General features: G+C 37.7%; 1 protein-coding gene across 12 annotated transcripts in view; it reads left to right on the forward strand.

The window, feature by feature from the left end:
- The window catches only part of NAV3 (neuron navigator 3), a 937,562-nt gene that overhangs the window by 613,024 nt on the left and 297,586 nt on the right, over nucleotides 1-26,952 (forward strand). For 11 of the 12 annotated variants that reach the window (XR_007517283.1, XM_049883940.1, XM_049883939.1 and 8 more), the window contains 2 exons: nucleotides 19,691-19,808; nucleotides 20,437-20,489. Coding sequence is in view for 10 of the 12 variants with exons in the window: in XM_049883940.1 (XP_049739897.1) it covers nucleotides 19,691-19,808; nucleotides 20,437-20,489 (171 nt within the window). In the remaining 2 variants the exon portion in view is untranslated. Of the gene's footprint in view, nucleotides 1-19,690; nucleotides 19,809-20,436; nucleotides 20,490-26,952 lie in introns of those variants that run through there. The other variant, XM_049883945.1, reaches the window with a different exon arrangement.

Consider the following 26,952-nt stretch of genomic DNA (forward strand, 5'->3'; position numbering starts at 1 on the left):
ACAATATCAATTTAGGTCAGCATCCCCAGCCTAGTGTGAAGTTTTGCTTCTTGAATCTTCCACATTGAATGGACCTTTTAGACCACCGTTCACGTATCTCTTGAGGAACAACTTCAGCCACAGGAATAGACTGTGAAATTAGGTTTGGGAGGCTTGAAATACTGGCTGGTTTAGGATGTTTGATTATTATTTGCTACCTTATGTTTGTATACAAGGTATTGTATACAAAGCATGGATTGACACAATGGTTGCAATAATGGACTCAAACATAAGGATGATGGTGAGTATGGCGCAGGACCGGGCAGTGTTTCGTTCTGTTGTACATAGGGCTGCTATGAGTCGGAACTGACTCTATAGCACCTACCAACATTTGTATACAAACACAGTATGAAGTCATGTAGCAGTCTGTCTTTTAATTTTTTGCACTTTATTTTGATTTTCTCTTTTAGTTAACATAGCCCAATAATTTATAGGCAATTTGAATGGAATTCTCAGCAATCTAGCAATTTGACGTACATTTAAATGAAAGATTTCATGTTGAAATTTGGAGAATTTTAAGGTTGCTGTTAATGTGATGACTTGGTACTCTCTTTCTGGTCACTTGGTTGTCTTATTATGGGAGTGTTGCATTGCAGCGTGACAAAGCTGCACAGTAGCAGCAAATGCTGACTGCTATGATGTGGATCTAGCAGTTACGTGGATCTAGCCCCTACCCGTGGTGATTTGGAGCTATAACATGTCACTGGACCAAAAAACACCTGTAGAAAGCCAATATGTATGATTGAAATATAAATTGGATTCATCAGTGTCCTTAGCAAATAGAAATTAGAAGACAGGTGTTATGTTTTATATATATATATACACACATATATATAGTCACACATACACAAACTATATACATGTACATATATATGTATGTCACAGTTTCAAAATGATTTGTGCTAGTTTTAAAATTTTTGAATACTTATACAAATAGGTTATATTTCTGGAAATAAGATGTCCCCTAATAGGCATCCACAAAATCTTCTCAGTGGTACTGTGCTGGCTTAGAGGTCATGGGGCAAGAAGGAAAGCAAGATGGCAAGAAAACAAATACTTTGAAAGCATCTTTTCCCTGAAATTCTGCTACTGCTGCCTGTCAACATCTGGGTGGATGTACCCCTGGGGCCCTGAATTTTTATTTCCATTACTTTTCACTGTGGCATTTTAGCACAGCTGGAACTGTGTTCTCTCTCACCCTCTAGGTCCTATGTTTTTAAGCACATGTAAATATAAACCATCCCTTGCCCATCTCTGTCTAAATAAATAGATAAATGATTTTCTATTTTCAAAAGACTCTGAGATAGTTACCTTTATCACCAATAGTCTAAAGGATTTAAAGAGGATTTACAGTCGGTATGGTCTGAGCTTGTTTTTTTTTTTCTTCCCCCCTAGAAAAGTGTGGAAACTTAAGTTTTCCTTAACTGTTTTTGTAAGATATTCTTTGGTAGAGTTTAATATGCAGATTTTAGCTCATGTTGTCACCTACATTGTTAGAATTTTGCAAGCTGTTAGGTTGGATTCCCCATAGAGTACTCTGTAAGTGCCAGATGTTGTAGCATTTAAATACAGGAGTATTTTGAGATGAATGTCATCTCATTGGAAATAATTGTAAGAGATTGTACTTGGGGGAGTCTTATAAACAAAATATTTCTTTCAGTATGGGCTAAAAGTATAGATTCTGTGTGTTAAACACTTACTGTTGGGATCTTGGGAAAATACTTCGCCTCTCTGCTTCAGGATCCTCATTTTTAAAATGGAATAATGGGACCTTCCTCTTAGGAAGCTTTGAGGATTGAATGAGTTAAAACATTTAAAGTGTAGAAAATAGGATCTTATTCTCCCTACTGTTTTTAGTAGACACTCTATCTTGGAGACAGAACTTTATGTAGCCCTTTCTTGATATGCTGCTGATAGCAGTGGAAATGCTTTGGAAGTTCGGTGAAATAAAATTTAAGTTAGTACTAAAATTGTGTCCTACAATTTTTTTTCTATAATTTTTATTGTGCTTTATGCGAAAGTTTACAAATCAAGTCAGTCTCTCACACAAAAACCCATGTACACCTTGCTACACACTCCCAGTTACTCTCCCCCTAATGAGACAGCCCGCTCTCTCCCTCCACTCTCTCTTTTCGTGTCCATTTTCCCAGCTTCTAACCCCCTCTACCCTCTCATCTCCCCTCCAGGCAGGAGATGCCAACATAGTCTCAAGTGTCTACCTGATCCAAGAAGCTCAGTCCTCACCAGCATCCCTCTCCAACCCATTGTCAAGTCTAACCCATGTCTGAAGAGTTGGCTTCGGGAATGATTCCTGTCCTGGACCAACAGAAGGTCAGGGGGCCATGACCACTGGGGTCCTTCTAGTCTCAGTCAGACCATTAAGTCTGGTCTTTTTATGAGAATTTGGGGCCTGCATCCCACTGCTCTCCTGCTCCCTCAGGGGTTCTCTGTCATGTTCCCTGTCAGGGCAGTCATCAGTTGTAGCTGGGCACCATCTAGTTCTTCTGGTCTCAGGATGATGTATTCTCTGGTTCTTGTGGCCCTTTCTGTCTCTTGGGCTCATAATCACCTTGTGTCCTTGGCGTTCTTCATTCTCCTTTGATCCAGGTGAATTGAGACCAATTGATACATCTTAGACGGCTGTTTGATAGCATTTAAGACTCCAGACGCCACTCTTCAAAGTGGGATGCAGAATGTTTTCTTAATAGATTTTATTATGCAAATTGACTTAGATATCCCCTGAAACCATGGTCCCCAGACCCCTGTCCCTGCTACAGTGGCCTTTGAAGCTTTCAGTTTATTCAGGAAACTTCTTTGCTTTTGGTCTAGTCCAATTGTGCTGACCTCCCCTGTATTGTGTGCTGTCTTGCCCTTCACCTAAAGTAGTTCTTATCTACCATCTAATTAGTGAATGCCCTTCTCCCACCCTCCCTACCTCCCCCCTCTTGTAACCACAAAAGAATGTTTTCTTCTCAGTTTAAACTATTTCTCAGGTTCTTATAATAGTGGTCTTATACAATATTTGTCCTTTTGCGACTGGCTAATTTCACTCAGCATAATGCCTTCCAGGTTCCTCCATGTTATGAAATGTTTCACAGATTCCTCACTATTCTTTATCAATGCGTAGTATTCCCTTGTGTGGATGTACCATAATTTATTTATCCATTCATCCATTGATGGGCACCTTGGTTGCTTCCATTTTTTTGCTATTGTAAACAGTGCTGCAGTAAACATGGGTGTGCATATATCTGTTCGTGTAAAGGCTCTTATTTCTCTAGGATATATTCCAAGGAGTGGGATTGCTGGATCGTATGGTAGTTCTATTTCTAGCTTTTTAAGGAAGCACCAAATTGATTTCCAAAGTGGTTGTGCCATTTGACATTCCTACCAGCAGTGTAGAAGTGTTCCAATCTCTCCACAGCCTCTCCAACATTTATTATTTTTTGTGTTTTTTGGATTAATTACAGCCTTGTTGGAGTGAGATGAAATCTCATTGTAGTTTTGATCTGCATTTCTCTAATGGCTAATGATCATGAACATTTCCTCATATATCTGTTAGCTACCTGAGTGTCTTCTTTTGTGAAGTGTCTATTCATACCTTTTGCCCATTTTTTAATTGGGTTATTTGTCTTTCTGTAGATGAGTTTTTGCAGTATCTTGTAGATTTTAGAGATTAGGTGCTGATCAGAAATGTCATAGCTAAAACCTTTTTCCCAGTCTGTAGGTAGTCTTTTTACTCTTTTGGTGAAGTCTTTGGATGAGCATAGGTTGTTTGATTTTTAGGAGCTCCCAGTTATTTGGTTTTTCTTCTCCATTCTTTATAATGTTTTGTATACAGTTTATGCCATGTATTAGGGCTTCTAACATTGTCCCTATTTTTTCTTCCATGATCTTTATCATTTTAGATTTGATATATAGGTCTTTGATCCATTTTGAGTTAGTTTTTGTGCATGGAGTGAGGTATGAGTCTTGTTTCATTTTTTTGCAGTTGGATATCCAGCTATACCAGCACCATTTGTTAAAAAGTCTGTCATTTTCCCAGTTAACTGTTTTGGGGCCTTTGTCAAATATCAACTGCTCATATGTGGATGGATTTATGTCTGGATTCTCAATTCTGTTCCATTGGTAATTCCAGGAATGCACTTTCATCTAGAAGATCCCTGGATTCTTTGTTTTGAGAGCCTGTTGAGGTGATCATGGTCTGTTTACGTGACTTGATACTGACTGTTGTCTCCGAGCCATCTATAAGTTATTGTGTTAGTTTATGCTTGCTTGCTGTGTCGTAGCTGCTTGCTTTGTTTTGCTTTGGTATACCCTATGGGTTGCTTGAGTGAGCTAGCTTGATTATTTTTGCCTTTGGAGCTCTGGTGTCCTGTCCCCAGCTGGCTAGAGCTGTTATCAGGTATATCAGTCTAGGAGTCCATTTAGTTTTCTTGTATGAATTCAGCTCAGGTTTCCAGGTAGCTGATCATCTAAGTGTGTGGTACAGGCTCTGTCCTATAGTCTTAGAGGGGCAGGGGTGATTGGCGTATATACCGGTATCTGATACCAGCAGGGGGTCACACTCTGAACAAGGCAGGGGGCTGAGAACCGACCCCCAAGTGTCTCTGAAGGAAATGCATCTCTGTTCCCTAAAGCATGCTGGTGGGTGGGTTCTGCAGAGGGACCATAGGCACCCAAAGTTTTGGGTTGTAAGGATTGGGAGGTACCAGTTATCTTTGAACCCCTGTTGTGGGTGGCTGGGTGACCTGAGTGGAGCTACCAGTCCTTAGGTCCCTGATGTGGGTAGGTGGGGATCTTGTTTAATATGCAAAGCAATGTCAAACATCAAATACCCACCTCTCCACCGCACAGCTGAAATGGTTGGAGTTTGCCAACAAGGGCCTATTCTCCCGGAGTAGGCCCACACAGGTCCATGCAGAAGGGAAAGGTGCTCAAGGTCCACGGATGGTTTATGCCTGGACAGGAGCCGCTTCTGTCCTGAGCTCCTCCAGTTAATGGAGCTAGCAAATTATCTTTTCCACCCAATTGCAAATTTTTTCCTTCCCCAAGGCTGGGAAGATGGCTCTAGGTGCTCACCAGGGTCTATCTCAGGCCCAGGGATTCAGCCACTGAAGCTGGCTTGTGGGTGGGGCACAGTAAAATATAAACAAGTACTTAGCTTTTGCCCAGAGCGTCATTCTCGTCAGGTTCCTGAGGTATGAGTAGGCTGTGTGGCTGGCTGCTTCTCCCTGAGGAAACTGCGGCCAAAGGCTAGTAGGAGCCCACCCACCGCTCGCTGCTGCTGCTCTGGGAATGGTGCCAGAGGGCTCCCTGCAATTCAGGTCTGGTAACTCCTCTCCACTTCTGAACGGTCTCTTCCTCCCCCTGCCCTTCAGTTCATTGTCTAAGCTTGCCTTTGATGCTCAGGGCTCCCAGCTTGTCACAAATATACTCGTTTTACTTGTTTTTTTAGGTCTTTGTTGTAAAGAGGGCTCGCTGGAAGCATCCGTCTATTCTGCCATCTTGGCTCTGCCTCTGTGTCCTACAATTTTAATCTCTAACCCCTTTTTACAAAATTTATGAAAATTTCTCATTCTTTATAGGAGAAAAGATCATTAAATCAGTCCCCATGCCTTTAAGACACGGAAGATGGTTTTGTGTTATGTGTTTGATCTCTCCTCTAGTGTTTGATGGATTGCCCCCACTGATGTTGAAATTGCTAAAGATGATAATTATAACATTTAAGTTCAGAAAAGATCGTGAGTCAGGTGCCAAAGTACTTAGTACATTTGGAGTGGCAAGAAGGATTAGAGAGTGAAACATAAGCCCTCAAATGTACGCTTAGGAGTCTTTATAAGACTATCTTATAAGACTATCGGGAGTGATAATTTAGACAAAGATGTTGTCAGCTAGAATGTACCCATGATGATACTTGGCCCCTGGATAACCAAGATGGGATGTGAAAGACTGGGCAGTCACCATTGCAAAGAATACTTAGTAAGTGTTTGAAAGGACAAAGTATGTGTGTTACCTTTTTTGTTGTCTCCCTTAATTTCCAGTAAAGTGCTGCTCGATAAATGTTGGAGAAGTTGATTTGATTATTGTGGACACAGTCTGTGTATGACCTCGGTTATTTTCTCTATAAAGACAATGCATGTGAAAAACAGAATAAAGTATAGTTACACGGTAAACCCTACCTCTTCTTTTCCTGTGAGCTTACGTTTAGGTCTATTTCTGTTCATCTAAAAATTTCCTACCTTAAATATAAAAATAGGTAGATGTCATTACATTCCAAGCTGAGAATTTATGGCTATAAATTTAAAGAGACAAATGCAGTTATAAATATAAATATAATTTCTGTTTCAATAAAACCTGAAACTTGAGTTAAGGATGCATCTGATGATGACTGCATACCAAGGAAATGTCTCCAGGGTGGATAAGGTCAGGCATCACAGTTTAGAATATTCGTGTTGACTATTTGTTCCATCTGGCTTTATGCACAGTGTAAATACAGTAGCCTGCATAGGTGTATTCTTTTCTTAGGTGTAAAATAACCATTAATGTATTTGAAAAAGTAAATACAGTAACGATAGGAAGTGATGTTGATACGTTTATACAAAGTGTATATATATATTTTAAGGACTAGCAGTCCTGTCGTATAAAATATATTATTAGTAATATCTGTGATATTTACCAGAATTATAATATATTGATATTATGGAGTTTCCTTCTTTGCAACTAAAATTGAATCTGGCTTTTTTTTTTTTTTTTAAGTAAGGATTCATGCTTTCTTAAAACTTCAAAATGAAGGACTTTTTAAAGTTCTCTTGTATTAGCCTCTCAAGGGCATCATGTTGCATAACTCTGGGGAATCATTTGTATGGATTGCTTGTTGATTAGCCCATAGGTTCTAAGCCAGACTTTTTTCACTGCCTGTTAGGTTTTTTTGAGAGCCCCTTATGTGGGGGCCAGGGAACAAGGGAAGTGTAAGGGAACTAAATCTCATATATCATTATAGAAGATCAATATATAATCTCTAACATTTATAAATTAACAAATTACAGCATATTACTTGGAAATATAGATATAAATGTCATAAGAAACTTGTAAATGAATGGGAATTGGTTTCTTCTGTTGGAGAACGAGAGGACTGCTTTTGTTTCTTTAGTTATAAGACACTGACATTATTTTATGTTTAATGTGTGGTAAAAGGGTCAGATCTTTGCCAGTTGGGTTTTAGAGTGTGGAGATGTCATTAAGGTGTGCCAGGGGAATGCTTCCCCCCCAAAGTAGATGGGGCTGGGCTGACATACCCAAGAGGCGTAAGAACAGGGCCTGTTGGGGCTGATGGGGTGGGGTCGCCACTCAGATGGTCTAGGAGAATGGGGTGACCTAAAGCTGAGGGAGCACAGTTGAGGTCCTGGTGGTCTTGCAAGGCAAAGCTGAAGCCCAGTGCCTAGGGGCCTCCACTCAGAATGCAGAGAGCATGGCCAACACCCAGAGTGTGGAGGGCAAGGCCGTTGACAAGATGGCCTCAGAGAACAGAGGATTATTTTCAGGCCTTGAGAGAAAACATAAATTTTTTTGCTGGATTTGAGACTTGCTTGTTGCCTGTTTTCTTTTTTTCCAATTTTTCCCATTTGTAATGGAACTGTCTAGTTTGTCCCTGTTCCACCATGGTACTTTGGAAACAGATAATTTGTAGTCTAGATTACTCAGGCTCACAGATGAAGAGGAATTTTGCCCCAGGATGGAATATGCCTAAAGCTTCACCCATATTTGATTTAGATGATTCAGAAGATGGGATTTTGAACCTGGAGTTGATTTAAGACTTTTGGGACGATGTGATAGGGTGAATGTGTTCTACATGTGGCAAGGACATGAACTTTGGGGGGCCAAAGGGTGAAATGTTATGAATCGAATTGTGTTCCCCCAAAATACGTGTTGTAAAAGGACTGGAGAAAGACTCATTAACAACCTGCGATGTGCAGATAATACAACCTTACTTGCTGAAAGCAAAGAGGACTTGAAGCACTTACATGAAGAACAAAGACTACAGCCTTCAGTATGGATTACACCTCAACATAAAGAAAACAAAAATTCTCACAACTGGACCAATAAACAACATCATAATAAACAGAGAAATGATTGAAGTTGTCAAGGATTTCATTTTACTTGGGTCCACAGTCAACACCCATGGAAGCAGAAGTAGAGAAATCAGATGACATATCAGATGACTACAGCTGTGGGAATGTAGACGTGGCATATTTAGGGAGGAGAATCATCAGGAGTGTAATTTTATTCTGACATCTTTTTATCTGTCTATTTTGGTATCTATGTTTTGGTTTAGAAGATTTCATCTACCAAAATTGAGGTTTTGGCGACTGCCAACTCTGTATCAGGTGTGAGACACTAAAAAGCTAATTGGATGCTACTTATATGTACGTGCGTGTGCATGTGGGTATGCGTGTACATGTGCATCTGTAGTTCTTATTAGTGTCCTCTGGTATTCATTATGGAGCCATCTGCTGGCCAGCTGGTCGAGTCATTGGGTACCCTGAAGGTCAATGTTACTGGTCTTAGGGGTGATCATTGTTCTCAGAGAAGGATCCTTCAATTTTCTGACTAGAGCGAGGGTGGACAACATAATCCTACATTCCTGAGGTTTAATGCCTAGAAAGGAAGTGGGCTGATTGTGTGTGTGTGGGCGGGGATCTTAATGTCAGTAAGCATAATTTCACTTATTAATCTCTCTGTTTTTATTGTCATGCCTCCACCTACTTGTGCGCCTGGTACCCTAAGTCTGGATTTTCTCTAGAGCCTGTATTTCCTGGATCTTAATGGAGTGAGGAACATTAATCACATAGCTCTTGATTCTGGTTCATCTCACTTTCCATTTGGTCTGAAGCCTCACTATCCTGAGCTGTTCTGGGGTTTTGTGGGTAAATCTGTTTACATACTTTGATAACCCCCTTTGCGGCCCCTGTGGTTTTGATCTTCCTTTGCTCCTCTTTGCTAAATCGTTTGCCGTTCTTTCATATGCTCTCCATTTTCATATACTGTGGTCTTGGAAGATAGAGTTCTTGAGTTTTGATTTCTTGCTCTTGTTTTGAGTGCTGTTTTCGAGAAAATACAGGACTGAGAAGTTTTTACTTCACCATCTTAAAAGTGGAAGTGTTACAATATCTTCTTAAGTAGCCTTCCTTTATTCAGTTTTTCTGTACTGTAAATTATTCATCATAGCTGTAACCCAGCTAGAGATTAGAAATACAAGCAAGGTTGTCATAATACCCTATGTAAAAATGTTCAATAATTGACTTTTACCTAAAAATCTTAATACAACCCTCTTAACTTTATGCAGTTCATCTTTGCTCGATCCCCGTCTGCTTTAGAAGAGTCTGTTTGGCTTCTCAACGCCAATGATTTGAATAAAGCAGACAGAAATGCTTATAGGAAGGTATTGCTATTGTTTAAAAGTTGGGGGAAATGTGATGTGTATAAATAAGTGCAGGATTACAGCCAGCTCAGTTAATACTTAAAAATTGTCTGTTTGCATTTATAATATTTTCTAACCAGGCTATAGCTTATTGTCTTTTTTTTTTTCCAAATAAAATCTTACCTTTAGCCTGTATTCTCTCCATGCCTTTGATCATTTAATACTCACCAAAAAATAAATTATTGTATTCCACTGAAACAGTCGTGTACTTCAGTATAGTGTATGCAATAACAAAAATAGTTATAATCATTTTTATATAACTGTTAGGCTACATATAATACATTCTTCAAATACTAAAATACGTAATGGTTAAAAAATTCAGGGGCACCTTGTTGTGATACAAGTAGGAAATGTGCTAGTTTGTCAGTAGTAGAAACAATCATCGCAAAGATTTAACACCCTGTGGACAATCACAGTAGACCTTATTAGGATGTTGTATTACTGTGACCCGTTCACTGGACAAAAGCAATATGGGGCCGTGTATAATGCCTCCTATTTGACCCTACTATTTTATAGTGAAAAAATGAGAACTGCAAAAGAGATATTGTAGGAGGAAATGACTAAGCTAATAGGTCATTACAACTTGTGGCAGTTTTTCTTAATTAGTTAGGTTAACTACATTTGGGTGGGTAGCTAAGATTTAAGGATTTGATAATAATGATATAGGGTCGCTATGAGTCGGAATTGACTTGACGGCACTGGGTTTGGTTTTTTTTTTTTATGGCCCATTAAGTTAATAAATTCCTAATTTTAATTACTGTAAGTATATTTCATAATGGAATTGTAATAATACTTAACATTTAATGAACACTTACTGCAAAAAAAGGCCATGTTTTAAAAGTATAAATTCATTCAATCTGCAGAATAATCCCATTAAACCAAAAATATCCAAACCCATTGCCGTCAAGTCGATTTTGACTCGTAGTGACCCTATAGGCAGAGTAGAACTGCCCCCTAGGGTTTCCAAGTAGCAGCTAGCTGGTGGATTCAAACTGCTGCAGACCTTTTGGTTAGCAGCCAAATACTTAACTGCTGTGCCACCAAGGCTCCAATAATCCCATTAGTACCCAGAACCCAGTGCCATCCTAGTATTATTGCCACTTTAGGGATAAGAAAACTCTGGCACTGAGAAAAAAAATCTTCAGTCAATGTCCACATAGATTTTAAGTGGCCAAGCAGAAATTCCAATGGTATGGAATGTTCCTCAGAGAATACGTGCTATTGCAAAACAGACTCTAAAATTTATGCTCATAAATGTGAAATATAAAATATGCCCCGTAATTTCAAACTTTATAATTTGTAACTATTGTAAATGAGTTGTTGTGCGTACAATTATACTATAATGATTATATGGGATAACATTTATGTTCATGACATTGTAGTTGACCAAAACTTTTAAGGAAAACTAGTTTTAGAAGTTTAGAGTAAATTGTATTTGAAGCTTTGTCCAGAATCTTGACCAGAATACTGACCGTCTTAAAGAAATTAGGAAACATTTAAGTATGATTACTTTGATATTGGAAACCCTGGCGGCATAGTGGTTAAGAGCTATGGCAGCTAACCAAAAGATTGGCATTTCGGATCCACCAGGCACTCCTTGGAAACTCTGTGGGGCAGTTCTACTCTGTCCTATAGGGTCCCTGTGAGTCGAAATTGACTCAACAGCAATGGGTGGGGTAATTTGATATTGTTCCCAATTATATACATTTCTTCCCTAAAGTATTTATAACTAATTCATACAGTAATCCTACAAAATGTATTACCACACGTTTTGTAGCTCATTCACCTGAGGCTAAGATGTTAAATATTGTGATGATTTTTTGTAGTAAGGAAACAAGAGCAGCTTTGAAGATCAGATCCAGTTAGAACAGAATTTCACCATTCTGTTGTGATTATTTGAAAAACACATTCAAATGACAGTTGACAAGATTTGTTTGCACATTCTTTTGTCAGAACATTATAGTGAGTTTATGGGTGAGTTTTAAATAAACTTATACATCATATATCCTTTACTTTAAAACTGTCTCATTAAAGACATACCTCATTTTTTCCTCACTTTACATATATATATATATACATATATATATATATATATTTCCTAAAGGCATAGATTTAAATTTATATATTTCTATCTAGGAAAACCCTGGTGGCGTAGTGATTAAGAGCTACAGCTGCTTACCAAATGGTCGGCAGTTCAAATCCACCAGGTGCTCCTTGGAAACTCTATGGGGCAGTTCTACTCTGTATTATAGAGTCTCTATGAGGGCAATGGGTTTTTTTTTTTTTTTTTAATCTATCTATCCCAAAAACTAAACCTGTTGCCATTGAGTCAACTCTGATTTGTATCGATCCTATAGGACAGAGTAGAATTGCCCCATAGGATTTCCAGAAGCAGCTGATGGATTCCAACTGCTGACCGTTTGGTTAGCAGCCATAGCTCTCAACCACTGCACCATCAGGGCTTCAGATCTATATATAATATTTTAAAACATGTTTATAAGTTGCCTTGTAATAGCTTTACATTTCCCCATTGAGATTATAACATCCTTTTGGAAGGCACTGGCTTTCCCTTTCCTGTGAATTCCTTAAAGGACTGCAAGTATTTTTTAATTACAGGAGTTATACAATGTGTATTAGAACAAAAAAAAAAAAATAGGACTTTTTTTTTAGTGCAGAATTATTTTAAATTCCTTTATATAGTCTGAATTGGTTTAAGTGAGTACAACTAAAGTTAGCACCCTGGCCTGAGCAAAGCTTCAGATGTTAGAGATACTGGACGAGTAAAAGCACTGAGGCTTGGACTCCTCTGGAAAAAAAATCTTGGACCAATTAAAAAATGATTAGTGAGCTAAATCGGAGGCTTTTCCAACTAGGTCTTGAAGCCAACCAGCTAGTTTCCCATCTTCTTTTTTCTCACCTAAGTCTTAGGAGGAATTTGGAGAGAGGGGAAGGCACTGTTGACATGCATTTGGAGAATGAAAGTATTTTTGTTTTCATTTTTAATACATTCCACTCGGTTATTTAAAGAAATGTTGTTTCCATAATTTAATGTTTTCATTAAACAAAATCTATACAACATGGGGTTTGATGGAAGTGGTGTCATGATAGAGATACTGCAGGCTTGGATGAGAACATAGCAGGCTTAAACTTACATACATACTTCTGAGTTGAGAGGGTGGACAATTTCAACGTTTTCACTGCCTATCATGATGTCCCTTACTGGTCCAGTTGTGAGGATTTGTGTTTATGTTGAGGTACAACGCATACTGAAGACTGTAGTCTTTGATCTTCATCAGTAAGTGCTTTAAGTCCTGTTCAGTTTCAGCAAGCAAGGTTCTGTCATCTGCATATGGCAGGTTGTTAATGGCATCAATCCTGATGTCACATTCTCCTTCATATACTCCAGCTTCTTGGATTATTTGCTCTGCATACAGATTGAATAAGTATGGTGAAAGGATGCAACCCTGATGCACACCTTTCTTAATTTTAAACCATGCAGTATCCCCTCGCTCTGTTCAAACAACTGCCTCTTGGTCTATGTACAGGTTCCTCATGAGCACAACAAAGTGTTCTGGAGTTCCCATCCTTTGCAATGTTATCCATAATTTGTTACGATCCACACAGTCAAATGCCTTTGCATAGTCAGTAAAACACAGGTAAATATCTTTCTGGTATTCTCTGTTTTCAGCTAAGATCCCTCTGACATTAACAATGATATCCCTCATTCCACATCCTCTTCTGAATCTGGCTTGAATTTCTGATAGTTCTCTGTCCATGTATTGCTGTATATCCTTTTGAATGATCTTCACCAGAATTTTACTTGTGTATGATATTAATGATAATGTTTGGTAATTTTCACATTCTTTTGCATCACCTTTCTTTTGAATGGGCACAGACATGGATCTCTTCCAGTCAGTTGGCAGGTAGCTATCTTCCAGATTTCTTGGCATAGACGAGTGAACACCTCCAGAGCTGCATCCGTTTGTTGAAACATCTTAGTTGGTATTCCGTCAATTCCTGGAGCCTTGTTTTTTGCCAATGCCTTCAGTGCAACTTGGACTTCTTCCTTCAATACCGTCATTTCTATATCATATGCTACCTCCTGAAATGGTTGAACGTCAACAGTTCTTTTTGGTGCAGTAACTCTGTGTATTCCTTCCATCTTCTTTTTTTTTTTTTATTAACTTTTATTGAGCTTCAAGTGAACGTTTACAAATCAAGTCAGTCTGTCACATATAAGTTAATATACATCTTACTCCTTACTCCCACTTGCTCTCCCCCTAATGAGTCAGCCCTTCCAGTCTCTCCTTTCGTGACAATTTTGCCAGCTTCCAACTCTCTCTATCCTCCCATCCCCCCTCCAGACAGGAGATGCCAACACAGTCTCAAGTGTCCACCTGATATAATTAGCTCACTCTTCATCAGCATCTCTCTCCTACCCACTGTCCAGTCCCTTTCATGTCTGATGAATTGTCTTCGGGGATGGTTCCTGTCCTGGGCCAACAGAAGGTTTGGGGACCATGACCGCCGGGATTCCTCTAGTCACAGTCAGACCATTAAGTATGGTCTTTTTATGAGAATTTGGGGTCTGCATCCCACTGTTCTCCTGCTCCCTCAGGGGTTCTCTATTGTGCTCCCTGTGAGGGCAGTCATCGATTGTGGCCGGGCACCAACTAGTTCTTCTGGTCTCAGGATAATGTAGGTCTCTGGTTCATGTGGCCCTTTCTGTCTCTTGGGCTCATAGTTGTCGTGTGACCTTGGTGTTCTTTATTCTCCTTTGCTCCATGTGGGTTGAGACCAATTGATGCGTCTTAGATGGCCATTTGTTAGCATTTAAGACCCCAGACGCCACATTTCAAAGTAGGATGCAGAATGTTTTCATAATAGAATTATTTTGCCAATTGACTTAGAAATCCCCTTAAACCATGGTTCCCAAACCCCTGCCCTTGCTCCAGTGACCTTTGAAGTATTCAGTTTACCCCAGAAACTTCTTTGCTTTTGGTCCAGTCCAGTCCAGTTGAGCTGACCTTCCATGTATTGAGTGTTGTCCTTCCCTTCACCTAAAGCAGTTCTTATCTACTAATTAATCGGTAAAAAACCCTCTCCCTCCCTCCCTCCCTCCCCGCCTCGTAACCACAAAAGTATGTGTTCTTCTCAGTTTATACTATTTCTCAAGATCTTATAATAGTGGTCTTATACAATATTTGTCCTTTTGCCTCTGACTCATTTCGCTCAGCATAATGCCTTCCAGGTTCCTCCATGTTATGAAATGTTTCACAGATTCGTCACTGTTCTTTATCGATGCGTAGTATTCCATTGTGTGAATATACCACAATTTATTTACCCATTCATCCGTTGATGGACACCTTGGTTGCTTCCAGCTTTTTGCTATTGTAAACAGAGCTGCAATAAACATGGGTGTGCATATATCTGTTTGTGTGAAGGCTCTTGTTTCTCTAGGGTATATTCCGAGAAGTGGGATTTCTGGGTTGTATGGTAGTTCTATTTCTAACTGTTTAAGATAATGCCAGATAGATTTCCAAAGTGGTTGTACCATTTTACATTCCCACCAGCAGTGTATAAGAGTTCCAATCTCTCTGTAGCCTCTCCAGCATTTATTATTTTGTGTTTTTTGGATTAATGCCAGCCTTGTTGGAGTGAGACTTCCATCTTCTTTTGATGCTGCTGTTCAGTATTTTGCCCATAGAATCCTTCAAAATTGCAGCTTGAGGCTCAAATTTTTTCTTCAGTTCTTTCAGCTTGAGAAATGCTAAGCGTGTTCTTCCCTTTTGGTTTTCTAACTCCAGATCTTTGAACATGTCATTATAATACTTTACTTTGTCTTTTGGAGCCGCCTTTTGAAATCTTCTGTTCAGCTCTTTTACTTCATCATTTCTTCCATTCACTTTAGCCACTCTACATTCAAGAGCAAGTTTCAGAGTCTCTTCTGACCTCCATTTTCGATCTTTTCTTTTTTTCCTGTTTTTTTTTTTTTTATAACCTTTTGCTTTCTTCATGTACGATGTCCTTGATATCATTCCACAACTCGTCTGATCTTTGATCATAGTGTTCAGTGCATCAAATCGATTCTTGAGATGGTTGCCAAACTTAGGTGGGATAACTCAAGGTCATATTTTGGTTTTTGTGAACTTTTAACTTTTTTCAGCTTCACCTTGAACTTGCATATGAGCAAATTGATTGTCTCTTCTGCAGGTGGCCCTGGCCTTGTTCTGACTGATGATATTGAGCTTTTCCATTGTCTCTTTCCACAGATGTAGTAGATTTGATTCCTGTGTTTTCCATCCAGTGAGGTCCATGTTTATAGTTGCCATTTATGTTGTTGAAAAAAGGTATTTGCAATGAAGAGGTCATTGGTCTTGCAAAATTCTATCGTACTCTCCAGCATCATTTCTATCACCAAGGCCGTGTTTTCCAACTACTACTCCTTCTTCATTTCCAACTTTTGCATTCCAATCACCAGTAATTATCAATGGATCTTGATTGCATATTTGATCAATTTCAGTCTGCTGAAGTTGTTAAAATCTTCAGTTTCCTCATCTTTGGCATTAGTGGTTGGTGCTTAATGTTGAAAAGTAGTATTAAGTGATCTTCCTGGTAAATCCATTGCCATTGAGTTGATTCCACCTATAGTGACCTTACATGACAGAGTAGAATTGCCTCATAGGGTTTCCAAGAAGCTGCTAGTGGATTTGAACTGCTGAGCTTTTGGTTAGCAGTGAACTCTTAACTACCACACCACCAGGGCCCAGTCTTCCTTGCAGACATATGGATATTATCCTGTCACTGACAGTGTTATACTTCAGGATAGATCTTGAAATGTTCTTTTTGAGGTTGAATGTGATGCCATTCCTCTTCAATTTGTCATTCCCTTCATAGTAGACCATATGATTATCTCGTTCAATATGGCCAATACCAGTCCATTTCAGCTCACTAATGACTAGGATATGGATGTTTATGCATTCCATTTCATTTTTGACATTTTCCAGTATTCCTAGATTCATGCTCCATACATTCCACGTTTTGATTATTAATGGATATTTGCAGCTGTTTCTTCTCATTTTGAGTCATGCCACATCAGCAGCTGAAGGACCGAAAAACTTGACTCCTTCCATGTCATGAAGGTTGACTCTACTTTGAGGAGGCAGCTTTTCCCTAGTCATATTTCAAATGCCTTCCAACCTGAGGGTCTCATCTTCTGGCACTATATCAGACAATGTTCTGCCACTATTCATAAGGTTTTCACTGGCCAGTTTTTTTGGAAGTGTAATACCAGGTCCTTCTTCCTAGTCTTTCTTAATCTGGAAGTTCCACTGAAACCTGTCCACCAACTGTGACCCTACTGCCATTTGAAATACCAGCAGCAAAGCCACACAGTACAACAAACTGAGAGATGCATGGTAGTCTAAGCAATATACATAACTTTAAAAAGACAATTTACAATAACACTAGTAGGATAAATTTGTAACTGAGGAAAATGATCACCAAATAAAACAGTGTCTGTCTAGAATTTACATGTTAATTTTCAAATTAAGCAAGTGAGTTTTCTCATACTTTACTGTCTTCAACTTAGAATCATGGACATGGAAAAAGAGTGAATTATTGCTATCATGTATATTTGTCTTTTACAACTGGATGCCTCCAATAATATACATCTTTCAGGAAATTTAATCACCACTAGATATGCATATGGAGCCCTGGTGGCGTAGTGGTTAAAAGCTGGCTGCTAACCAAAATGTTGGCAGTTTGAATCCCCCAGGTGCTCCTTGGAAACCCTATGGGGCAGTTCTACTCTGTCCTATAGGGTCACTATGAGTTGGAACTGACTCGATGGCACCTAACAACAACAACAACAATAGATGTGCATTAATAGATCATTGTGTTTTCTAAAATAAATACTGATTCTTTTTTCTGTGTTGTAAGTTTGGAATGTTTACACCTAGGATCCATCAGAGCAACTTAGCACTTCTGGTTTTGATCCTATAAAAGCAGTAGCATGAGAGTGTGCAAATATACATGTGTAAATGTGTTCCTTACAGCATTAGGTGTAATAGAAATATGTTTAAACAAATACCTTGTACGGTTGCATCAGTACATCAATAGGGAACAGCCAGAAATTCAAACTGGATTCAGAACAGGACATAGAATGAGGGATACCATTGCCAATGTTCTGGTGATGCAGTATTTAAGAGCTCAGGCTGCTAATCAAAAGGTCAGCAGTTCAAATCCACCAACCACTCCTTGCTAACTCTATGGTGCACTTCTACTCTGTCCTATACGGTTGCTATGAGTCAGGATAGACTCGACGGCAACAGGTTATTTTTATTGCTGATGTCAGACAGATCTTGGCTGAAAACAGAAAATACCAGAAAGATGTTTACCTGTATCTTACTGACTTTGCAAAAGCATTCGACTCTGTGAATCACAACAAATTATGGATAACATTGTGAAGAATGGGAATTCCAGGACACTTAATTGTGCTCATGAGGAACCTGTACCTAGATCAGGAGGCAGTCATTCAGATAGAACAAGGGGACATGGGGTGGTTTAAAATCAGGAAAGGTGTGTGTCACCATACTTATTCAACTTGTATTCTAGTAAAGAGTAGTAGGTACGTGGTCTCTTAGTTCCTACACTTGTGACTTATTTGATTTTTTTTTAATAAAAAGAATATGTATTGCTTTTGTTAAAAAATATTTTATGCAATGTTTGCCTGGCATTTAGTGCTGCATGTGAAACCATGACATAATATATGTTTTTAGCCTAATTTGTCCTAAAATCCAGGAACTGTGCCTTAGTTAACAGCTTTTCCAACTGTCTTAGTTTTCTTTGCCTCTCTGCCTTTCTGCATGTTGTACCCTTTGTTGGGAAGCCCTTTCCCTTCACCTTTTATGTCCAACTTTCATTATATTTGCAGTTCTAACTCCAGTGCTTCTGTAACACTTTTATGTGTATATGTTTTCCATTCATTTCTCCTCTTCTACTATCATTTCTGAGCCCTGGTGGTACAGTATTTAAGTGTTCAGCTGCTAACTGAAAGGTCAGTGGTTTGAATCTACCAGTCACTCCATGGGAGAAAGATATGGCACTCTGCTTCCATAAGAATTGCAGCCATGGAAACCCTATGGGGCAGTTCTACTCTGTCCTATAGGTTCACTATGAGTTAAGTCAACTCGACCGCAACAGGATTTAATATCATTTCCAATTTTTTATTCTTCTATATCAGCACATATCATAATCTGCATGTAATGAAGTTACTAATGTATTCATATCAGTCACTGCAAAAACTGAAAGGTTTCGACATATTTATTTCCTTTACAATAGCACTTTATATTAGTAACCCAGGTGTTGTAGACTCTGACTCATGGTAACCCCTGGTGTCTGATAACATTTGAAAATAATTAGTAACGTTTTATGTTTGTGAAACTTTTTTCACAGTTGCATTTTTTCTTTATATTGTAATTTGTCGATTGTTGAAGAGCCATCTACTCTATGTCAAATTGCCAGCCTTGTGACTTGCAATCCACTCCTCAATTGTATACTGTAATTTCTGTGTAATAACTGCATTTGCTGCCCCTCTTCTCTCATATGAACACATTTCAAAAGGCTTAAATTGGAGATGACAGTCCAAATATGATATCTTAGACAGGAAGGCATTTGCAATTATTTCATAAAACTGTGCCAAAATATTGTCACGTACAGTATCTCATATGACAAATTCAATAAAGTCTTCTCCGAGAAACAAATTTTTATAGTAAGGTTCCTGTGTAAATCAGTCCAGGTGGCTTCCTTTTACAAGAACAAGCAGGATTATTTTCAAAGTGATAGAACTGGGGACAAGTGAAAGAGAACCCAAACTGATTGACAACAGGAGTTTCCTCAGTAGTCATTCGGGAAGGGAGTTTTTGCTTTGTCAGAAGTGACTGGCCTCTTATTTTGAAAGAAAGTGAATCATCCTCCCTTGAAACAAGAGATAAGTGGGAGAAAGAGCTGTTTAAAAATTATTTTACAACTATTTCCTTTTGAGCAGTGACTTCTTAAACTGGAATGCGATCCAGAATAGCTTCCCTTTGAATCCAACATTTGTCTTCAACATTTTTATTGTCTCTCTTTTCCCTCAGCTCATCTCACTTTTTCCCTCCCTCTGCTCAACAGATTTACACTGACTGGGCCAACCACTACCTAGCAAAGTCAGGCCACAAGCGGCTGATCAAGGATTTGCAACAAGACATTGCAGATGGAGTACTGCTAGCAGAAATCATCCAGATCATTGGTAAGCTCTTCCCTCTGAGAGAAAGCATGAAAGTCCCACCCCACGCCCCTTTGGTGGAATACAGTTTTAGTTGAATGCACGCTGACTTGGTCCATGTGTCTCCGAGATTAATGTAGCTTTCTCCTGATTTAATTAAAAAATGTTTATGTGAGGCTGTTGGAATAAGGCAGTTTGGCCATACTTTTAAATGGCTAGAACTGTGTCTTTACATGCACTGAATTGTCAGAAACGAATGCTTCATAAAACCATATGTCTCCCATGTGTGCGTTTCGTTAGCTGGAGCAACTCGTACACTCAGAGATTCCTTGAAACTGTATCCTGATCCTGCAGGGACAATTGTGAAAAGTTTCCTGTCAGCAGTCATTTGGCACAGGCTAAAGAATTAGCAGCAACTTACTTCTCACTCGGGTTTTTTTTTTTTTCCTGCCTGGTTTGTGCATATGGAATTGGCCGCCACTAAACTAACAAGTGTGTCCTCTTGTACACAGCCTGGGAGACAGAGTAAATGTGGAAGCAGCATTTTGCTTGGTGATTTTTTTTTTTTTTTTTTAGTCTCCTTTTTTCTAATTTCACTTTATTGCTTAAGCATGTTGTTCTTTTTTTCTCTTATTTTATTTCTTGGCTTTAGCAAATGAAAAAGTTGAAGATATCAATGGATGTCCTAGGAGTCAGTCTCAGATGGTAAGAATCACAATTATTCTCAATAAATAATGCTTATCTTCAATTTCAGAGTTAACTGTATTGGTAAATGAAAAAGGCATTTTTTTTCTTTGCATGTCTTCCCACTTGTTTCAGATACTGTTTGATCTCATGCAATCATCTATGTATTTCTATGGGTACAATGTAGGAACAAGGAATATTATCAATACAGTTGAATAATTGTGACTCCTATAGAAATTATCTCCAAGTGTGTTGTCAGATCCTTAACTTGTTTTGGTCTCGTGTTGTGAGTAATTTAATTGACCTCTGGTCTTGATGGCAATAAGTCTTATTTTTAATTTCAAGTGGAGCCTTTTTGTCTGAACAACTGGTTTGAAGAACAGAACTTGCCATGTGTATTTTAAAAATATATAAATAGTATTTTTTGCTGTTGTTCATAAAAAACCTAGTGTAAGCACATCGGCTCTTCAACACTTTTGGAAATAGCTCTAAAAGCATACAGCTGGAAGTTTTCTAAGCAATGACTGACTGTGAAATATGATTCATAGCGTCTTCCCAGAAAGCTGTCTATCTGGAGGCCTGTTTCCACCACTCCCCCCAGCTCTCTCTTATCTTTGCTGACTAGTAAAGCTTCAAGATTTTACCTCTTATAATAAAATTTTATATTAAAATTTCATAATGAAATCATAGATTGATAAACTGCTAGGACTAAAAAAAATAAAACTTACTTTTTGCTTAATTAGATAGCTACAACTTAATTTTATAGGACAACCTGAAATACAAATGTACTAAACTGAGGGTACATTAGACACACAGCAGGAATGACAGCCAAAATCCACAAGATAAGGCTTTTCCCTAAAACTCTTTTAAACTCAGAATAAGCATTTTAAATGATCTTAATGAGTTCTTAATTGTCAAAAACAGAAAGAATGAAAAACAGTTATGAACTTTTTTGACCTGATGGTCTGTTTTACTTGATGCCAGAAAATTGAAATCCAAAGTAGTAAAAGGACTTTATTTTTAAAGAGTGATTAACTATGTTTTTTTTTTATTGTTATTTTTCATTTTTTAATAAGGACCCTAAGGACCTTATTCCAATGTCATGAACTCTGTACAGCTGTGGTGAAAAAAATCAATATAAAGGAAGGGTTTCCCTATAAAATACTTTTTTATTGTTTAGAGGAAATGTCCTGATCTAATTACACTGTGCGCTAACACAATTCCGTGGAGATTAGTAATAGATGTTTTCTAAAGTTTTACTTTGAGCAAACTGAACTAGAATGCATAACATCTTTGTGATGTTGAGAAGAACTTGTAAACTCTTTGAGCCCAGCTTTCTCATCTGTAAAATGAACTCCAGTTAGGATGTGACATGATATATGTATATAATTTTCCTTATTAACTAAACTGATATGCAAATACAGAATAGAATTGCTATAAATTTTATAAAGAACACATTCATGGATATAACCCCTTTTGAAATATCTTTAGAGCTTTATATTAGAAAGTCCTTAATCCCTTAAAATCACGTTTCTTGGACCCATTACTGTTGGTTTTGCTTTTATAATTTCCACCAGAAGAGTTGTTTGGTACTGTAAAACATCTTAGTGTAAAAATGCTTGTCTACTCTGCTATCATTCCAGATTGATTCTGATTACAGAATATCTGATAAACAAGCAAGCTTGTGCTTGATGATAATAAAAAAAAAGAAGAATTTTTTTTTTTTTTCCTTTGATGATAGGGGAAAAAAAAACAACCCTCTAAGGCTCATACCTTAGGATAGAAATCTACTCATTAGATATTTTTCCAAAACATATGCATCTATAGATTCAACAAATCTAGGAAAATATTCTCATGAGTACCAGACTCTATTAATTTTTTTAATAACTTCCTGCCTCTTATTAGCTCCAAAATATCATGCAGCAGATAAGATGCATATTATGTTGATTTTTTCCTGCTTCTGATAAAAAATAGACCAAAGCTTGAGAAAAGCAAATGTTATGAAAAAAGGTAGTTTTTCAAGCCAAAAAGTATTAGTTGAGATCACATTGAATTTTGAGTAAGAATGACTTGGAAGCTTGCTGTTTTCTGATGTGGTTGAATTTTGAACCTGAAATTGGGCACACCCTCAATATGTTGATTCAGAATTAATCATATGAAATAAATTTAACTCTTTTGGTTGGACCCTTTTTGTCTCTGTTCTTATGAATTGGCATTGGCAATATGTTATTAATGAATAAAAATTCCAGACTCTAACTGAGACGTGAAAGTAGAGGAAAGAGAATTATGGTAGCATGACTAGGCTTATGAATTTCATGTATCTATTCCAAACAGGATGTTGCCTCTTTCATTATTGCATAACAACTGAGAGGTACTGTGTTAATAATAGAGAGTGCTATCCTACTTCATAGAACAACTTTGACCACATCTTTCTGTATATCTGATCTTTTGTGGTGTTTGGTTGCTATTTGTGCTTAATAACTAAAAAAAAGGTAAAAGTAGGTCTGCTACTATTTTTAGTCACAAATTGTCTTTATTTAAATTAAAAATTTGATACCTTTATTGTATGGTTTTAAAAATTTACAAATAGAAGTTCTTGTTGGATGGTATGAATCTACAATACCCAAAACTCATCGCCACTGAGTCGAGTCTGACTCATAACAACACTATAAGACAGAGTAGAATGGACCCACAGGACTTCTGAAGCTATAAATCTTTATCGGAGCAAACTGCCACACCTTTCTACTGTGGACCAGCTGGTGGGCTCGAACCACCAACCTTTCAGTTAGCAGCCAAGCACTTAACTACTGTACCACCAGGGCTCCCTGAATCTACAATAGATTAATGAATTCCCATAAGAGCCTGGTAATTTATGTTTAACCAATATTTACTGAGTACATAAGGTTCTGGACATAGAGAACTTGAATGAAGTACATTTGAGGATCAGTAAGGTATACATACAAAAGAAATACATACAAAAAAAAAGAAGAAAATACATATTCAAGTAAATAACGCAAGAGTGTTGGATAGGCAAGAACGAAAGGACTGAGAAGGGAGGGAGCTTAGTTGTGTTCCAGAAGTAAGATAGAAGACCACTGTGGATGGATCACAGTGAGGGGCATTTGGAGGGGAAGACAGAAGCCCGATCATATAGAGCCAAGGTAAGGCATTTATGTGTTACACTAAGTTGATCCAGGAGCCTCTGGAAGATTTTTAAAGCAGGACAGTGGCGTGATTTGATATACATATTAAAAAGATCATGCCAGATGCTTCCCGAGGATTATAAGATAGTAAGTTTTGGTCTCCAGTTGGGTGTGGAAGATGAGGAGTATAGAGACCATAAGATAGTCCTATTTTTGTATGTGAATGAGTAAGTGGTTACTATTAAAATGGTTATTATAAAGGGAGAAAACAGATTAAAGGGTAGAAGGGGAAAGATGAGAAATCATATTTTGACATATAGAGTTTGTTGTATCTATGAGAACATGATGCAGACAGTTAAGTTCTCTATTACTAGCCAGAGTGTTAATGATTCAAACCCAACCAGAGCTACCTGGAAGGACAGGCCTGACAATCTGCTTCTGAAAGATCATAGCCTTGAAAGCCCTATGGAGCTTCTCTACTCTGCACACATGTGGTTGCCATGAGTCAAAATCAACTTGAAGGCAGCTGATAACATTGGAGCTTCAAACTGGATGTGACTTTAGGCAATTGGACATGTGTTTTTGAAGGTTAGAAGAAAGGTGTGGGTTAGAATATGCCTAGTGTATAGGAAATAGTTGAAATGATGGAAAAGGATGAAATCTCACAGAGGTCTATATAAAGTCAGAGGGCACAAAACCTGAGGTTCTGACAGTGGGTGATATCAATATTTATGCAATGGCAGAGGTGTAGAAGTCTACAAAGGGAAAGAGTGGTGAGAGAATGAAACCAACACTGAGAGAGTGAATGAATCACAGATGTGGATTTGTTTATCTTTAGAGTAGATATGATAGTTGAAGCTGTGGCACTTGAACTAATCCAGTGAGTTAGGGCAAAGTGAGAAGACCAGAGTATGGAAAATGCTGTCAAATGCTACATAGTTAGTTGTACACAAGTTGGTGTACTGCAATGAGGAAGTTGTAGTTCTGATAATTAGACAGGCATTGGTGACATTTATGTGAATATTTTCAATGGAAAAGTATCATGATAAAGAGTAACTGAGAGGTGGAGATCTCCAATGAGTCTTGAAAGATATCCCTAAAAGTTTGGTGTTGAAGAGAAAAAGAAAATACATACAAAAGAAAAAAGAAATACATACCAAAAAAAAGAAGAAAATACATACAATTTTGGAGGAAGGCAGGGTTGAAAGGAGTTTTTGCAAAGAGGAGAAAGAGGAGGAAGATGAGGGAGAAAGGAGGATCTAATGGAATGAGGAAACAAATGATCATACCAAGTTCTGAATGAAGGGAGAGAAAAGGAAAATTTGAAGCCCATGTGCAAGATTTAATCTTGGAAACGAGTGGGAATACATTTTCCTTTGGGTCACGTCATAAAGTGATACGATCAGTGGAGATGTAGATATTTAGAAGTGGAAATAAACAGACATTGAAGGAATTAAAATCTATGTGGTAGCTTCAGATTTTAGGTAATACTAATGTCCTATTTAATGTGACTCTCTAATTGTTACCTTATAATATGTGAAGAATAAATATATTAATTTATATAAATAAGATCACATAATGAAATAAACTATGAATGTATCCTTTACAGAATTTATTAACACTACTATTGAGAACTTTTGATTCATATTTAAGTGTCAAAGTCATGGTTATGTTTCATTAATGAGCTTGACACTCAACTCATCCTGAAAAAAAAGGAAAAACTTGGTTTGTCGGAGCTTATAAAACACTATATTTAACTTTATCCGAAGATGAAGTTACTAATATGGATGGCACCTGTTGAGTAATTCCTAGGTGGGTGGTATCAGGATTCAGAATATATGCGGCATGCCACAACCTTCTTGAGCTTACATGAGGAAATAAAGGAGTAAATTATAAATACCAGGAATGTCCAGAATGCCCAGCAGATTAAAAATAGCAGAAAAAATGCCCAACATTTATTTGAAATACAGAGGCACAAGTGCAAGGTTCTTAGACAAACATGTAAGACATGCAGAGGAGAAATTGTTTTGAAAACACATCTTTTTTTTTTTAATTTTAAAATAGACCATTACATTTAAGGACCTTCACAGACGCCTCTAGGGATTAAGGAATGTGATATGTGAAATAGTTGCGAACCAAGAATTAGATTATATGGAATAGCTAAGTATCTGGCAAATGTGGTTCACAGCTTGTCCTTTCTCTTTACCTCGCCCTAGAAGCTTGATTGTTTTTCAGCCACAACCTTCAATCTTATTTTCTATCATATCATAGATGTTGTTTAAAATTTGCTCACATGAGGATTTTTGGAATGGTCGTACCTCTTATTCTTTTTTTTCTTAAAAAAAAATTAGGCTTCAGTCTTCTTTGCCCATCTAGTTCCATATCTCATGGAATTGTGGCTATCACCATTGTGGATTTTTACAGGCATTTTTTTAATTCCATTTATATAGTTTATTGATATCTGGAAATTGAAATGACTCTTAATTGTGAAAGTATTATCAGTGTGCTGTCCTTTAAAATTTTAGTTCTTTGGGTCACTGCTAGTAATTGTTGCTCTTTTAAAGGAACTTTTTTAGGAAAGTTGAGATGATAAGGCTCTTAACCAAATAGAGAAGAGATTAAATTTTAGAATGCTCTTAAAGGTTTAATAAAATCTTATAAATGGCAGCCTGCAGGATTCCAGCACTGTGAATCAGAGGAGTGAAATACTGCTAACTAAGTTAGTCCATTTTTGAAACTGCTTATCTTCTGGAATGGCTAGAAAAAGATAGCTTAATGAAGACAACTGCTTTAATACAAATATAGGTCTGATCGCTATAGAAATATTAAACAGAAACCTCAACTTGGTAGTTTTTTTTTTTTTTTAATGATTTCATAATTTTCATATAAACTCAACCTTTGGAAGAATAAGCATAAGCTGCCAGTATTAGGAATCTGTTATTTAAGGCATTAGAATAACAACCTGATGATTTTTAAAACTGAGTTTGTCTGCAGAAGGCACTCTATATTCTAGTAATGTAAAGTTCAAATTAAGTAATTGAAATAACAGAGGCATTGGGAGGAAGTGTGGTAGGTTCAAAGGACAGTGGTTACTGGAATTCTAATTCTGATTATGTGACTCAAGGAGAAAAATGTTATTGAAACACTCAGAGCTTCTATTCACTTCAGTAATGAGGGAATTGAGATGATGAACTCTAAAATCCATTGGAATTGTGATTTACTGGATTCTTTTAACAAAACACCAAAGACCAAGATTTCTCTTCAGCGTTTTATCTTTGAAATATATTTCAGTTTTCAATCTTCATAGATTTTAAAAACTATTTCCTAATAAAGTAAAATAT

Source organism: Elephas maximus, chromosome 4 (genome assembly GCF_024166365.1).
Source record: "Elephas maximus indicus isolate mEleMax1 chromosome 4, mEleMax1 primary haplotype, whole genome shotgun sequence".
NCBI lineage: Eukaryota > Metazoa > Chordata > Mammalia > Proboscidea > Elephantidae > Elephas > Elephas maximus.